The sequence below is a fragment of the Neomonachus schauinslandi genome, chromosome 14 (assembly GCF_002201575.2).
Source record: "Neomonachus schauinslandi chromosome 14, ASM220157v2, whole genome shotgun sequence".
In the NCBI taxonomy this organism is placed as follows: domain Eukaryota; kingdom Metazoa; phylum Chordata; class Mammalia; order Carnivora; family Phocidae; genus Neomonachus; species Neomonachus schauinslandi.
The window spans coordinates 74,612,561-74,630,160 of NC_058416.1; the positions used below are offsets into that span (position 1 = coordinate 74,612,561).

General features: G+C 42.2%; 1 protein-coding gene across 2 annotated transcripts in view; it reads right to left on the reverse strand.

Annotated features, from left to right (window-relative positions):
• SART3 (spliceosome associated factor 3, U4/U6 recycling protein) overlaps positions 1-17,530 on the reverse strand; it is a 35,366-nt gene extending 17,836 nt beyond the window's left edge. For both annotated transcript variants that reach the window (XM_021703397.1, XR_006541209.1), the window contains exons 1-6: positions 17,215-17,530; positions 8,853-8,979; positions 7,675-7,779; positions 4,323-4,507; positions 3,111-3,162; positions 1,876-2,000 (exon numbers count right to left, since the gene is read on the reverse strand). In XM_021703397.1, coding sequence (XP_021559072.1) covers positions 1,876-2,000; positions 3,111-3,162; positions 4,323-4,507; positions 7,675-7,779; positions 8,853-8,979; positions 17,215-17,529 — 909 coding nt within the window. In that variant the 5' untranslated portion in view covers position 17,530. The remainder of the gene's footprint in view (positions 1-1,875; positions 2,001-3,110; positions 3,163-4,322; positions 4,508-7,674; positions 7,780-8,852; positions 8,980-17,214) is intronic.
• Between the last annotated feature and the right edge of the window lie 70 nt (positions 17,531-17,600).

Genomic DNA, 17,600 nt, shown 5'->3' on the forward strand with positions numbered 1-17,600 from the left:
ACAAATATTATGGTCAACACAGAAAATCCAAAAGAATCTATTTGTCATTATTAAGAATTTAGAAAGTTCAAAAGACAAAAAAATTAGTATAAAAAACAAATTACAATTTATATGCCAAGGACAATTAGAAAAGCAAATCTTTTAAAAAGGTGGCATTTTCAATAGGATCAAAAATAACTTAGAAACAAATCTAAAGAATGTGTTCAAGGGACCAGATGAAATTATAAATTTATAAAACTTTACAGAAAGATAAGGCCTAAATAGCAAAGGCCTATACCACATTCATAGACTGGAAGACTCAATATTTCTAAGATGTCTATTCTTCCCCAAACTGATCAATGCAATTCCAATACAAAATTCAACAGGTTTTTAAATACAACCTGAAAAGCTGACTCCAAATCCAAGTATTAAGAGCTAAAGAAAGAGAAGACACTCTTGAAGAGGAACAACATGGATGGGATTCATGTTACCTAAGAGCAAAACTTATGAAACTATCATTATTAGAACAGTGTAATATAAGCCAGTGGAGAACAGAAAGCCCAGAAATAGATCCACACCCCAATGGACAGCTAATCTCTGACAGATGTGGGCCGGCACATCAATGAGGGGAGGATGGAGTTATCAGAATCGGTGCTGGAACAACTGCTTCTTGTATGGAAAAATGAAACTGGACCCCACCTCACGCCATACACAAAAATTAATTCCATATGAAGATCTAAACATGAAATACACAGCTATAAACTTTCAGAAGAAAACAGAGCTAAGAATATTCATGAGTTTGGAACCTGGAGAGATTTCTTAAGTGTAACAAAAGCAGGAACCATAAGAGAAAGAATGTTAAATAATGATAGAATAAGACTGAGAACTGCTCATCAAAAGATGCCACTAAAAAACTAAAAAAACAAACCACAAACCTGGGGGAAGCTTCTGCAATACATACAACCAAAATAAGGATTAAGATCCAGGATTCCTATGAATTAATTAGAAAAAAAATACAGATGAAGGAAAAATGAGTCAGACTTCAACAGGCACCTCACAAAAAAGGAAATCTGAATGGCCAACAGATGTGAAAAAACACTCAACTTTGTTAGTAATCAGGGAAATGCAGATTAAACTACAATTTCAGATCCATCAGAGCGGCTAAAATTTATGTCAGTATCGAAGCTGGCGAGACCAAGGAGAACCCTCAGTTCAGTGAGAACTCCTGGGCAGGAGTGTCAATTGGTAACACAGAAAACAGTTCAGCACGATCCTATGATCCAGCAATTCCTCCTAGGGATACACTCTGGAGAAATCCTTTGCATATGTGCACCAAGAGACACTCACAAGAACGGCCAGAAACATGCTGCTCCTCCTCGCAACAAACTGGAAAACGACCCAGCCAGGAACACAGATATATAAACTGTGGCATACACATACAATTTCACAGCCACGGAAACAGACTATACTTATCAACGTGACTACAACCCAAGAACATGTTCAGTGAAATACACAGCATGATTCCATTATATAAAAGCTCAAAAACAAGCAAAATTAAACAATATATTAATCAAGGATATGGTCATAGATTGTAAAACTATAAAGAAAAGCAAGGGAACGATTATCACAAAAGTCAGGAAAGTGATTACCTCTCGGGAGAGGGAAGAGGAGGCAATCGGAGAGGGGCACATAGGAGACTTCTAAGGTACTGGCAATGTTCTATTTCTTAACCTGGGTGGTGGGTACATGGATGTTCACTTTATTATTAGTATGTAAACTGTACGCACACATTTATATACTCTATAGATTTCACAACAAAACAAATTTTAAAGATGCAACTACTGATTAGGGAAAAATTTGCAGCAAGAAGTTTACTGTAAAGAGGCCAACACTTACCAGTGCTTCTTCATAGGGTTTGTATCTCTCCAACTGCTGTAGTGCTTTGTTATAGTTCTGAATCACCGACTCTGGTATTGGGTCTTCTGACCACTCTTCATACTCTGCAAATGTGGCCTCCATATCTATTGAAAGATGGATTCAGCCCCGTAGGTCTTGCCATTGAGTTTTATCAACCCAGAGATTAAACCATGAGACTCGGATGATTCTAGCCCCTCCTGCATCAGTGACCACAGCAACTCTTATGTTCAAATCTTCCACTGGGCCCAGGCCTGACCTTAGATTCTGTCTCAAAGCAATTCCCCCGGAAGCCCTACCAATTAATCAATCAGTTAATAATAGCAAAACTTACCTAGTGCTTCCTATGTTCTAACACTTTCCATCCACTAACTCATTCGATTCTCCCAACTCTACAGAGTAGGTTCTAACTTGATCCCCATTTTGCAGTTGAGGAAACACAAGTAGAGGGTTACATCAATTTTTGCAGTTCACAGTAGAGCAAGGCCTTGAACCAGGCAGTCTGGCTCAAGTACATGCTCTACTCACTGTACTATGCCACGTCACATTGGTACATGAGATGAAACCTGCAGGCCGCTCAGTTCCAGCCTTTCTGCATGTCACCCGAGGATTCAACTGGAAAGCCACTTTATAATTTGTCAAATCAAATCCAAATAAACCACAAAGTAAAAAGAGAAATTACGTCTGGGCTCAAGCAGTTGTCCAGAGGAGCCAAGGGTGTACAATGTATAACTACGTCTAAAGAAGAAATTCAGATATGAACACTTCCAATCAACAGTGCTCCTCAACCAAATCACCCCCACAGAATGATATAAGCCTGTGGAAAATCCCATTCTGATACGGAAGAGGCTACTGCTAAAGAGAAAATGCTCACAATGGAACTCTTACTCAATAAAGTTTCCCCGGAAAATATAGGCAGTCAGCTTCCCTATTCCTTCTAGTAACTCTACCTCTCCAACAGTGTCTTTAAAGAGGAAACTGAGAGTCAGCAAGTCTGGCTTCTAGTCCTGCTGGCTGAGCCTCAATCCTCTTGACCATTAACAATTCAAGGTATGTTTTTACCAAGGGCCTTGTCCACAGTGACACTGTCCAGTGAGAGTAAGAACACCAGCAACATCTGCCTCACAGGACACTGGGAAAGACCTAATGACAGGACATACCCCAAAGCATTTTAAAAACCACACAGGGCCGGCTGTCGACAGGTCAGTTTCTCTTACCATAGAGTGGGATCGCCAGCTGTCGCCGGAAGAGACTGTGGACTTTCTCCAGCTGTGAATCAAAGGTTTGTTCCCGGTCAAAAGGGGAAAGGAAGCCAGCTATGGGCTAAAGAAGCAAATTTGTAGTAAATGACAAACTTTGTGGTCCTTCCTACTTCAAAAAATATTTCAACCAATTTTTTAGTTCAAACTAAAAAAATATATATATATATATGACCTCTGATACATAAGGTATTGTGTCAAATGCTGCACGAGGCACAAAAATAAACATTGCCTCTGCTACTGTTTATGATGGGGTGAAAAGTAAATAGGAACCTAAGAAATGTGTATATTGACCATAAATGCACAGATGACTACAATGAAGCAGAATATAAACATCACGAAAGAAAGGATCACAAGTAGGCAAGGACCGTGCTTTCAGCCGGTTTTTAAGGCTGCGTTTTGTTATGAAGGGAGGAAATGAGGCAAGATGCCCACAGGAGCTGGCATTTGGGGTACATCTGCAGGCTCTCCCGACATTGTGAGAGGAGGAAACGGACTCCCAGTCGAAGGAACAGTATTCAGTACAGAAGCCAGCAAGTGCACAACTGTGGAGGGAGGCAGGGTTATGTCCGATGCTAGAGGGCCACAAATGTCAGCCGAAGGAGTTCGCCCCGATGCCTGTCGGCATACGCTGAAGGCACCACTGCAGACTTTTCGATAGGGATGTAATCAACAAGGGCCTGGGCTACTTTACTAATAATCATCTAACTACTACTGCAGGGCTCCATCCACTAGGTACCAAGGGTAACTCACACAAACACGGGGCGGGGAGGGGAGTGGCGCACTGGGAAGGGACTGTAAAATCCTTGAGTCAGAGTTTTAAAAAATCCAGTCATGATGGGGTCAAATCTCTTATCTCTTGCAGTTATTAATGGACATGACTGATATACATATGTATGTATTCTTTTTGAGTGACGTAGTTATTCTTGTATATTCACCTGGAACCAGTAATTGAAATAGTATTTTTAAATATCAGAAAAATTACAGGGTTATCTTTGAGTCAAAGAAATCAATTTTGCTGTTCCACAAAGACTACTGATTTTACTTTCTGCCCACCCACTAAGGGACTGGCGAGGATGATTTTGTTAACTGTGTTCTTCCAAGGCCACTTACAAAGACAGCCCCGACTACTCAAAGGCAAGCACCGGTCACAGAGACCGGGGCACTCACCCGGGCAGCTTCCACAATGGCACTTTCAAACTCCCGGTAAGCCTCCCAGATGGCGAGTCCTTTGGTCATATGTAAGCCAACTGACGAGAGCGCCCTTTCAAACACAGAGCGGACTTTCTCAAGGCCACCTTTCTGACCAATTCCGCCGACTGAGTACTGGCCATACTCTAGCCAAATGTTAGGACCTAAGAAGGAGAAGCGTTCTATTAATTCAGGATATGAAATACCCAAAAATCAAAACTTTTGTTCCAGTGCATCACAAAAGAAACATGCCCACCAAAACAGTACTCACTCATGCAAAAAGGCAAGAGCACATCGACAAGCATCCTAATGTATGTATATTACTAATACTGCACCTGGAAAAGAACGTGTATCTTAAACAATGTCCCTACTAGGTTACAATTATTGAGATTTTACTGCATAAACAGAATAGGCCAGCGGGTAATATGTAATATGCTCATTATTATAAAGCCTATTTATTAAAATGGAAGGAATTCAATGAAAATTCAATAAAAATAGTTACTAATCTGAGTCAATTTTCGGAAAGATTTCAAAGCCTAGATTTTTTTAACTTTTGAACCTTTTTAATAAGCTTTCTGGTCAAAGTCAAAGAACAAATTGAAACCACCAACCCTATAACCAGAAGTCTATATTTTAAGTTTCTCTTTGTAATGATGTTTAAACAGCAACACCAGAAAAGATCTGGTTGCCCTGTTTTTTGTCACTTTCTTCTTAAACTTTATTTACTCACCCCTGCGGCTTTAAGAGCAGACTAATGAATTAAACTCCTTAGGAATGCAGTGGTTCCCACTGCACACGTTTTGCCTATTAAGTCACTTTTCAAAGATCTGAAAATAATTTCACAGGCCTAACCATTAACCTTGTAAAATAACAATACTTAAAAGATAAAGAAGCCAATTTGACAATTACTGTATGTTTTCCTGGGGCTTGTTTTTTCTTTGAAACGGGTTTATTTCAGACAACTTAGCCAAAGTTTGTTAGCTACTCTGTTTTAGCTCACCAGTACAGAGCTGCCATATGGGCTGCAAAACAAAAAAAGAAGAGGGGCGCCTGGGTGGCTCAGTTGGTTAAGCGACTGCCTTCGGCTCAGGTCATGATCCTGGAGTCCCGGGATCGAGTCCTGCATCGGGCTCCCTGCTCGGCGGGGAGCCTGCTTCTCCCTCTGACCCTCCCCCCTCTCATGCGCTCTATCATTCTCTCTCTCTCTCAATAAATAAATAAAAATTAAAAAAAAAAAACCCAAAAAACAAAAAAAGAGAGGGGCGCCCGGCTGGCTCAACTGCTAGAGCATGCGACTCTTGAAGCAGGCCAAAGTGGCTTCCGAACATTCACAAAACAAGGGACACAATTTCCATGCTCTATAGCTCCTGAAACTAACACAAGAACCCCACAGGTCCCCATTCAAAACTACTTTAAGAGACCTAATCTAAGCAGCATGGTTATCTGGCTTCCAGACCCCCGGCAGCCCTGAAGCAGCTGGGGGATAGGAAGGCACGCTGACCTCAGCACTGACAGTGGAGGCCCGACAGCAGGGTGACTGCAGACCATCAAGGACTGAAAAACATTACAGTCTCGGGAGGTGCTGTTAATGATGACTCTGAGACCTTCACAAAGGGGTAACACGATCATCAGAAAAGGAACCTCACACCCTTGGAACCGTCAAGAGGTTCTAAGAAGCCACATGGTCGATCAGAGCAGAGACACAAGAATACTAAAAGCACATATAGTGTAATTTCATATTCACAAAACACCTGTAATGTGCAGTATTCGGATTATAAAAACTAAAAATTGATCAATTCTATTGGCTGGTAAAGGCACATGAAAATTTCTCTTCCTCAGGGCAGTCTATCTTCAAGTTCCAGTGCTTCTCACAAGGGGAAATGCTCACAATGGGGAGTGGGAAAAACCAGATATGGAAGAAGGATGTTTAATTTAAAAGGAGGAAATTTTGGGGGGCACGTGGTTGGGCGTCTGACTCTTGATTTCAGCTCAGGTCATGATCTCAAGGTCAGGCTGAGCATGGAACCTGCTTGTCCCTCTCCCTCCACTCCTCCCCACCCTCCAACCCCCACTTGCAAGTGCATTCTCTCTCAAATAAATAAAATCTTAAAAAATAAAAACTTTTTAAAAAGGAAATTTTTAAAAATATTTTGTCCATAACATTCTCTGACGTGTCCTATACATAGGTAAAGAGAATATTTAGAGAATCATACTACCAACAGGGGAGGGTAAAGAAATTTAAAGAGAGAGATGTCTACACTCCACATGCACTGGCAAAATGTCAAAACGAGCAGATAACACACAACGCAGACTTCTGTGGTGATGGGGGTTCTTTATCTGCAGTGGTGCTTACCAGAATCTACACATGGGATTAGATGTCACAGAAGCAGACACGCGCATTGTACTAAGATCAATTCCCTCATTTTGATTTTGTAGAGTAGTTACAAGATATTGGGGAAAGCAGGATGAAATAAGCATAGGACCTCTCTGTACTATTGTCCTGTAAATCTATAATTATTTTAAAATAAAAAGTTTTTAAAAGCTTTTTAATATTAAAAAAGAAAAAAAGCATTCTGTCCAAAACTTCTAAAAACCCATTCTTCAATGTGTAAAAGGCAACCTTTAGTCGTCTGGAAATACCATGTAAATTCTCCCTGCCAAAACAATGCTGGGTGTGAATATATTCACTCCCTTACTACAAACATTTCTTCTAATTGTATTTTAGAACCAGATATCCTCAAATGAAAACCACAGACAGAGGCGCCTGGGTGGCTCAGTTGGTTAAGCGTCTCCCTTCAGCTCGGGTCATGATCCCGGGGTCCTGGGATCAAGTCTCGCAGTGGGCTCCCTGCTCAGCGGGGAGTCTGCTTCCCCCTCTGCCCCTTACCCCGCTCTCATGCTCTCTCTCACTCAATCTCTCTCTCTCAAATAAATAAAATCTTTAAAAAAAGAAAAGAAAACCACAATGAGAATAATAAGTAAACTCAAATCTTTCTTTTTTTTTTTTTTTTTTTTAAAGATTTTATTTATATATTTGAGAGAGAGAGACACAGAGAGAGAGGGAACATAAGCAGGGGGAATGGGAGAGGGAGAAGCAGGCTTCCCGCCGAGCAGGGAGCCCGATGCGGGGCTCGATCCCAGGGCCCTGGGATCACGACCTGAGCCGAAGGCAGTCGCTTAACGACTGAGCCACCCAGGTGCCCCAACTCAAATCTTTCTAATTGCCAGACTAACACTCTCCTTTCTGAGGAGCAACACCTCACAACGCAACCCAGGGAATCAGAGACAGATGCATCCACAGACCCCTCGAAAAAGCACACAGGGAACTTACAAATATAGTCCTTCACAGCTTTCTCAAAGAGGTCGTACACGTGCTCTCTGTCCAGGCCGTCCAGAGCCATGCTGACCTCGTCATGCAGCCACTCCAGCCAGAGCTCTGCAAGACAACAGCACCTCCTGCATCACCATCTCCTTCACCAAAGGGCAGGATGGAAGCAGGGACTTTACTGCGAGTCATGAGCACACAAGCGTTTCACCCATCTCATACAGCAGTTCTTCAAACTTGTACTGAGCACACAGGTTTATGCTTCCAAATAAGATCAAATAATTAAAATCATAATATCCTACACTTGTTGGGCATTTTATATTTTTGCTAAGTACTTACATATATGGATTTCTTATTCAATCTTTTTAAAACTCCTGTAGTTGATAGTCATAATAATGAACAATGATGGCATCTATCTAAGCATTTACGACACCCTAGGGCATTTATTACGTGTTGTACACAGAATACCTCATCTACTCCATGTACTATAAGGTAGAAACTGCTGTTAGCCCCATTTTACTGCTGGGAAAACTGAGTCTCAATGTTTACATAATTCGCTTAAGGTCTCACAGCTAGTAAGATGTACAGTCAAATGAATCTGGGCAATCTGATTTCAGCTTCTATACTCGGCAGTTATGCTTTTGGGCAGGGAGAGGGGGACAGAGCTGGATCTGACACCAGTGTTTTCCAATTCCTCCCTAAAAGATCAATTACAAACATTCATGAAGACTGATCTACAAGAGGCAGAGCGTAATTCTGTTTCAAGTAAGTATAAATAATCTAAATGCCCAACTACTGTGTAACAAACAAGGTATTAAACATTTACATGAAAATTTGTTGATAAAAGTTTAATTATGATACAGTTATCTGATGCTGAGAAAACGGAACACCGGAATGGGAAACAGAAAAATACAAGAAAAGTTTAATCATGACGTAGGATAAAGAAAAAAAATCAGGATCCAAAACATGAGTCAGTATTACACGATCACAACTATGTTCTGCAAAAAACTAAAAGATGAAAAACTAGAAAACACTGACACCGGATGATGGGCTTTCTTCTTTCCACTGTATTTATATGTTCCACACTTCTTTAAGGAACACGTCCCAGTTTCAGCACTGAAAACATAATGTATACTCTTCAGTTCTCTGTATGTATAAAAGCAGCCCAACTGCTGACACGTTACCTTCAGTCAAAGGAAAGATCTCACTCATCTTCTGGCGAGCCATCCTCACTTTGGTAAGCTCCCCCTCCAACCGGAGCAGCCGGATCAGGTCCACATGGCAGTTGTAGTCATAGACGTTGATAGATAGCTAAGAGGAAAAAAACACAAGGTGAAATTTAAAATACCACCATCAAAATAACTTAGCATTTTTCACCACTGGTGACAACGCACGTGTCCTCTACAAACAAAATAGATGGGCTATCTGGGAGAGCCACTGAAACAGCAATGCAAAATATACCCCCAGGAAGAGGAAGAAAAATCAATGAACGGGGCTTTCTCTAATAAATGCACAGTGCCTCCACTCTATTCCAGTCTCTATCAGAACCCAGTTGGGTTGTTCTCTGAAATACAGAAACATTCTGATGAAACAAACACCAAGTGTGACCTAAGGCAAGTCATTAACTTTGCTAAGCCTCCATTTCCTCATCTCTAAAATGGGGATACCACTAGGGTCTAGTCCTTAAGGTTCTTGTGAGGATTTTATTTATTTTTTTATTTTACTAGTTTTTTTTTTTATTATGTTATGTTAATCACCATACATACATCATTAGTTTTTGAGGTACTGTTCCATGATTCATTGTTTGCGTATAACACCCAGTGCTCCAATCGGTACGTGCCCTCTTTAATACCCATCATCATCTTGTGAGGATTTAAAAACGTGATTAATAACATGCTTTAGCACCTGCCAGCTATATAGGTTAAGGGCTCTTTTCTTTTACTAAACAAACGAAAACAATAAAAACAAAAACCCCTACTGGGAGGAACTAGAACGGCAGCACCTGTTGAAGCTCAGTGATAGGTACTAGAGATTTATTTTTATATTTGAAACTTTTCAAACTAAAAGTTAAAACAAATTAAAATAACTGCTTAAAAAGCTATCAGACATCTGAGACAACAGAAAACTAAAAGAATCTGTCACTAGCAGACTTTCTCTTAAAGATAGCTAAAGGAAGAGAGAGGAAACGATAAAAGAAATCTTGTAGCATCAGTAAGGAAGAACTGAAAGAGCATGAAATACAGACAAGTATCCTGGATGGTCTTCTCATGAGTTTTCTAAGTTGTATGTGATACTGACACAAAAATTTTAAGACCACCTGATACTCAAAACAATGATATTTAAAAGTGAGGATGCTAAAGTGACCTAAATGGAAGGACGATATCCACACTTCACTCCGTGGCAGAACACAGATATCATGTAAGTCAAATAAACTATTCCCAAAGCAACCACTAAGAAACTATACAAAGCAATACACTAAAAGTCACTATAAATAAATCAAGATAGAATCCTAAAAAATGTTCAAGTAACTCATAGGAAGGCAAGAAAAGAGAAACAGAAGAACAAGAAACAGAAGAAACAAATAGAAAATAATAAAATGTCAGCCTTTAGACCTAACATAGCAATAATTATCTTAAATGTTTATGCTCTTGGGACGCCTGGGTGGCTCAGTCGGTTAAGCGTCTGCCTTAGGCTCAGGTCATGATCCCAGGGTCCTGGGATCAAGTCCCACATCAGGTTCCTTGCTCAGAGGGGAGTCTGCTTCTCCCTCTGCCTGCCACTCCCCCTGCTTGTGAGCTCTCTCTCTCTTTCTGACAAATAAATAAATACATCTTTTAAACGTTTATGGTCTCAACATACTAATTAAGGGGCGCCTGGGTAGCTCAGTCGGTTAGGCATGTGACTCTTAATTTTGGCACAGGTCATGATCTCGGGGTCATGGGACTGAGCCCCACATGGGGCTCTGTGCTCAGCGGGGAGTCTGCTTCTCTCCCTCTGCCCCTCCCCTCGCACACTCTCTCTATAAAATAAATAAATAAATGTTTAAAATATATATACTAATTAAAAGGCAGAGAATGGCAGAGTGGATAAAAACACAACCCAACCATATGCTGATTACAAGAAACACACTTCAAATTCAAGGACACAGGAAGGCTGAAAGTAAAAGGATAAAAAAAGATATACTATGTAAACATTAGTCCAAAAAAAGAAGTGGCTATATTAATATCACATAAAGCAGATTTCAGAGAAAATATAACTACCAAGGATAAAAGGAGCATTACAAAATGATGAAAGGATCAACCCACCAGGAAGACAAAGCAATCCTAGATGTGCATGCAACAAACAACAGACCCTCAAAATAGATTAAGCAAGACTATTCGAGCTAAAAGAGACACATACACGCTTACAATAGGGACTTCAACATCCTCCACTTCAGCAACTAAAAGAACTACTAGACGAATAATCAGCAAGCATACAGAAGAAAATCAGTATCATCAACCAAAAGGATCTAATTAACATATATAGAACATTCCATCTGATAGTAACAGAATACATTTTTTTTTTTTCTCAAGAGCCCATGGAAGATTTACTGAGACCAAATCATGGGCTGTAAGACAAACTGACAAATTTTTAAAAAGTGAAATCATACAGAGTATGTTTTCTGATCACAACAGAATTAGAAATCAGTAATGGTAAGGGAAATCTTTAAACATTTGGAAATTAAGTGATACACTTCTAAAGAATCCATGGGTCAAAGAAAAAGTCTTGAGGAAAACTTAAAAATATGTAGAACTGAACGAAAATGAAAATACAGCAAGTCAAAATAAGGGATACAGCTAACGCAGTATGGAGAGGAAAACTTACAGAACTAAATTCAATGTATAAAAAGAATCATACACCATGACTAAATGGAATTTGTTCTAGGTACATAAGACTAGTTCATAGTTCAGTCTTTGAAAATCAATCACTGTAATCCAGTAGATCAATAGGCTAAACAAAAATCATTATATCAATTGATACAGAAAATGCATTTGACAAAATCTAACAACCATTCATGATAAAAACTCTAGACCAGTTAGGGCCTTATCAAAATTTAAACTTTTTGCTCTATGAAAGACTCTATTGAGGATGCAAAGACAAGCTACAGACTTCAAAAAAATATGTACAAACCACATATCCAACAAAGGACTAGTATCTAAAAGATACAACTCCAAACTCAACAGTAAAAGAATCCAATTAGAAAATGGGTAAAAGACATGAACCAACAGGCATATGCAAAGAGGACACACAGACAGCAAATAAATGCACATAGTAGTCAACATCATTAACTATCAGGGAAATGCAAGTTAAAACCACAATGAGGGGAAAAAAAAAAACCACAATGAGGTATCATTACACATCTAACAGAATGACTAAAATAAAAAATAGTGACAATACCAAATGCTGGAGAAGATGGAGGAAAAAACCCCAACCGGCTCACTCATACATTGCTGATGTTGCTGATGGGAATGTAAAATGTGTATGGTAGCTCTGGAAAACAGCTGGGCCGTTTCTCACAAAATTCAACACACAATTACATCACCCAGCAAGTGCACCCTTGGGTATTTTTCCAGAGAAATAAAACCTATGTTCCCACAAAACCTGTACACGAATGTTCATAACAGCTTTATTCCTAGTAGCCCAAACTGGAAACAACCCAGACGTCCTTCAATGGTAAATGGTTAAAGTAACCATGGGGCACCCACACTGTGGAATACTACTCAGCCAGAAAAAGGAAATGAAAACCAAGTACCCCACTTAGATTAATCTTTTTTTTTAAGATTTTATTTATTTATTTGACAGAGAGAGAGAGAGAGAGAGAGGGAGGGAGCATAAGCAGGGGCAGAGGGAGAAGCAGACTCCCCGCTGAGCAGAGAGCCTTACATGGGGCTGGATCCCAGGACCCCGGGATTATGACCTGAGTCGATGGCAGAGGCTTAACCAACTGAGCCACCCAGGGGCCCCGAAAGTCAGATAAATCTTAAGGGAATTATACTGAATAAGAAAAGCTAATCCAAAAAAGATTACATACTGTATGATTCCACTTACATAACATCCTTGAAATGACAAAATTATAGAAATTGAGAACAGATTAGTGGTTGCCAGAGGTCAGGAACTGTAACTATAAAAAGACAAGAAGGACCGTTGTGGTGACAGAACTGATCTGTGTGTTGACTATATCAACGTCAACATCTGGGTGGTGATATTACACTACAGTTTTACAAGAGATTACTGTTGGGAGAAACCAGTAAAGCGTACACAGGATCGCTGTAGAATTCCTTACAACTGCCAAGGAAATCTACAACTATCTCAAATTGGAAAATTTAATTTTTTCAAAAAGCTTTCATATGAGTTGGGGTATAAGGTTCCCTTAAGTCTATACATGAACACTAGTGTCTACTCTTCCAACATCTGCCACAACATATCAGCATGAAGTATTTCCCTCTCCTTATCCAACTAACACTCTGACTATGTACTCAATAATCTAGACACTAGCTACTGCATTAAAATACACAGAGGAGGATTTGTCTCAGTAACAATGAATTAGACCGTGGAATTGACACAGGATTGACAAACTAACAGAACAAAAGAAAAAGGCCCGCAGACAGAAGACATGTAACAGAGTGGCACTGGTTGTGTCTATTAAAATGAATTCATGGGGCACCTGCATGGCTGTCATTAGGCGTCTGCCTTCGGCTCAGGTCATGATCTCAGGGTCCTGGGATCGAGTTCCGCATCAGGCTCCCTGCTCAGCGGGAAGCCTGCTTCTCCCTCACCCACTCCCCCTGTTTGTGTTCCCTCTCTCACTGTGTCTCTCTCTGTCAAATAAATAAATAAAATCTTTAAAAAAGGGCGCCTGGGTGGCTCAGTTGGTTAAGTGACTGCCTTCAGCTCAGGTCATGATCCGGAGTCCCGGGATCGAGTCCCGCATCGGGCTCCCTGCCCAGCAGGGAGTCTGCTTCTCCCTCTGACCCTAACCCCTCTCATGTGATCTCTCTCTCTCAAAAAAAAAAAAAAAAAGAAGTGAAGTTTGCCCAAAATGTACTTAAAGAGGCAGAGGCTCTCCCTGTCACCCACTGCTCTCAACTCACCTGGGTCTGAATGTGGTTTTGGAGCATGAAGGGGGGTGGGACAGTCCTGTTAGTGTACTGATGTCTATACAAGTGCCCCTTACATGAATACCATCTGTAGGTCAGAATAAAAAGGTATAAAAATCAATGAAGTAGAGAAACTGCCTCCCAGGATGGCTTTTAGTCTAAATTTTTGATTTCTAAGAAGGCCCAAGTAATAAAGACACTATATAAGAAGAGGTGCTCCAAAGGCATGTGTATTAAATGCACAGAGATGCATTTAAGAGACATTTCAACAGAGTTCGCTTAGCACCAACAAGTGAGCACATATACTGGCCTATTCTGGTCTCAGAACATCAATAACAACAAAGGAAGATTTAAAGAAAGAGGCGGCTTAGCCAACGCACAAAATGATGTGTTGATTTCCTGACCCCTAACAGCACAACCTAGACCCAGAGCGGTGGTGAAGAAACAAGAGGCCTGGTCCAAAAGACACCACCCCTGCAATCACGGAAAGGCTGGGGGAAAGTACAGAGCGGGCCATGGCATAGCACCTACTATGTGTCAAATTTGCCAGGAGCTTTGTAAGCAGCAGGTCGCTTAAGCTCCGCAACAGCCCTGTGAGGGAGGCACTGTTACAACCCTACTTTCAACCACCTAGGACAGGGCAGGCTCAGAGAGCTGGAATAACCATGAGGTGCCACTTTTCGTTTCAGGACACAAACACGAATAACGGGAAATCTTTGCTTTTGTTACATGGACAGATACCGCAACTAACTTGAAGCTTCCATAAAATACACTCAGAGAACTGCAATCTGCAAATATGACAAGGTTGAGTTTTTCACAGGCCTGTCTAAAAGTTTTCCAACATTACACTCCACCATAAGAGCAGTTACAGCAGGAACTAGGCTATGGGATCAGGACGAGGTAGGAGGGAGGTTTGGAAAAATTGGAAAAATCAATCTCTAGACCCCATGACAAAGAGCTTGATAAAGCCAGAGGCTCTTCAATTCACATCATTGTCTGAGCTCCAAATCACCTTCTGTGACCTGAGGCAGGGCAGGCAACTGCAGAACACCAGTAGCCAGGAGACCTCTGCTCTGACCCATCCTGCTCTCTCACTAGCTGGTTACCCTCACCAAGGCCTTAATCTTTCTGCTTCCAAGCTTCCCCTTCCGCTCAAACAGCTAATCCTTATTTCCCCTGACTCACCGAAGAGTGAGCTAATGGCTCGTGGAGAAGCCCAAGGCTAGAAGTCAGAAGCACAGATTTCCATCCGGACAGGGACATAGTCTGCCTGGCACCCTATTATTACACTGCATTTTCTGAATGAATAAAACACTGAGTGAACACTGGCGTACTTATTTCTAAAAAACAGGAAAGGTAACCACTTTCCTACCCCAACTGGGCTCCTTTGACATTCAAATGTGATGACAAATGAAACAAACGATACCGATGGATATCATCACTATTTCACAACAAAAATATCACTGCTAGGGCGCCTGGGTGGCTCAGCTGGTTAAGCGACTGCCTTCAGCTCAGGTCATGATCCTGGAGTCCCGGGATCAAGTCCCGCATCGGGCTCCCTGCTCGGCAGGGAGTCTGCTTCTCCCTCTGACCCTCCTCCCTCTCATGCTCTCTGTCGCTCATTCTCTCTGTCTCAAATAAATAAATAAAATCTTAAAAAAAAAAAAAAATATCACTGCTAAAGATGACATTATAAGGAATCTCACATCCAGCAATGTTAAGTGAGTAATGCAGGTTAACAACTTCACATCACTAAGTGATTTCATATCAGTGTGGCTTTTGGTCCACAGACAACCCTGATAAATTCAATTCCCCTTGTGAGTGACTCTGAGCAAATTATTTCATCATCTGTTCTGAGCCTGTTTCCTCATCGCTAAAACGAGAATGTGCTCAATTTCTGTTTGCCCTTCCAATTCTTTTTTTTTTTTTTAAGATTTTATTTATTTTTGCAAGACAGTGAGAGAGAGCGCATGGAGGAGGGATAGAGGGAGGAGGCTCCCTGCTGAGCAGGGAACCCAAGGCAGGACTCCATCCCAGGACTCTGGGATCATGACCTGAGCAAAAGGCAGACGCTTAACCGACTGAACCATCCAGCAACCCTGCCCTCCCAATTCTTTTTTATTTATTTATTTATTTATTTATTTTTTGAGAGAGAGAGAATGACAGAGAGAGAAGGAGAAGGGTGAGGGCCAGAGGGAGAAGCAGACTCCCTGCCGAGCAGGGAGCCCGATGCGGGACTCGATCCCGGGACTCCAGGATCATGACCTGAGCCGAAGGCAGTCCCTTAACCAACTGAGCCACCCAGGCGCCCTCTGCCCTCCCAATTCTACTTCCCCCTCTTCTCCCTGCTCTGTGCCCTCCTGTGTGGGCCACATCCGTGGGGGTCTCTGGCTCTCTTGCTTCCAACAGGATTTGCCTCACTAAGGGCACCAGAAGAAGTCTGGAGAGAAGAAGAGAAATCAGGGTATTCCTCCCCCACCCCAATCCCTGACTAAGGGCCGCACCCCCTGACTAAAGGTCTCACCTGCTCTCAGGTGCCCTCTCCACACAACTATTCAGAAACTGGTCGGTTTTCTCCCCTCATCTCTTTGGGCCTAAAGGTGGACACAATGTCCTGCTGTCACTAGCCCTGAGGTACTGCACCTCCTGATCTCTCTGACCACACTTCCATAAACACAGTAGTCCCTTTATTAACCTTCTCTCAAATTATCCTAATGCTGAGACCCTGGGTTACACAGAAGTTACAAATTAGAAATCACGGTACCAAGACATGCCAGGCACTGGGCTATTCATTACTGTTACGACAACCACATGATGCAGAAATTGTTGCTCCCAATTTACAGGTGAGAAAGCGGAGGCTCAGAGAAGATAAATTTGCCTAAGCTCACACAAGCATGGACTAGCTACAACTGGGGCCTTAGCCTCCAGACGCTGAATTTCTACCGTCCCATTTCTATCATCATCGTCATTGCTTTGTCTATCACACCGTAGTTCATCATTGTGGGCATCGCTACTGAAAAGAAAAAAAAAAAAACCCACTCTCTCACGAGTACAATTTTATTGCTATTGCTGACCACAGTTTAAGGGTGTGGTTAAGAACGGGAGCTCTGTAGTCGTTTCAGAGTTCAAGGCCTGGTTCGCCACTTGCAGAAGTGTAATCTTCAGCTACAGAATTCCCTCCACGAGGAGCCTCAATTGCCTCCCGTAAAACGGGGAATACTCTTACTTCCTTCACCGGGTCGCTGCGGGCGTTCAATGGGATAACGCTTGCAAAGCACCCGGCAAGCGGTAACGCTCAAGTGATTAATAGCGGGTTTGCGGCCTTGGCGGCTTTATTACCGCCGGAGACCGGGGAGAAGGGCGGGGGCCTGGGAACCTGAAAGAGCCCGCCGCCCAGCCCCGGACGCACCTGCTCCTCCAGCCGCTCGATTTCCAGCTGGTTCTTCTCCTCCTCTTCGTCATACTCCCATTCGTACTCCCCGGGGGAGCTCTCCGCGGAGGAAGCCATGGCGTACTCCTCGTCCCCATCGCTCTCACTCGCACCTTCCTCCGGCTGGTCCCACCCCGGCTCCACCGCCTTGTATGTCGCAGCGGCCACGGCCCGCGATAACACCTTCCTCCTCGTCCTAGCCGTCTTAACGTCATCCTCCTCGCCCTCTGCGGTGGGCCCGGCCTTGGGCTCAGCCTCCGCTTCTGAAGTCGATGTTGCGGCCGCCGTCGCCATCTTGCGCTTCCAGTGACTCCCGGGTCTTCTCGCGGCCGCCGAAGACCCGCTGAAGTAGAAGCTGCCCGCGG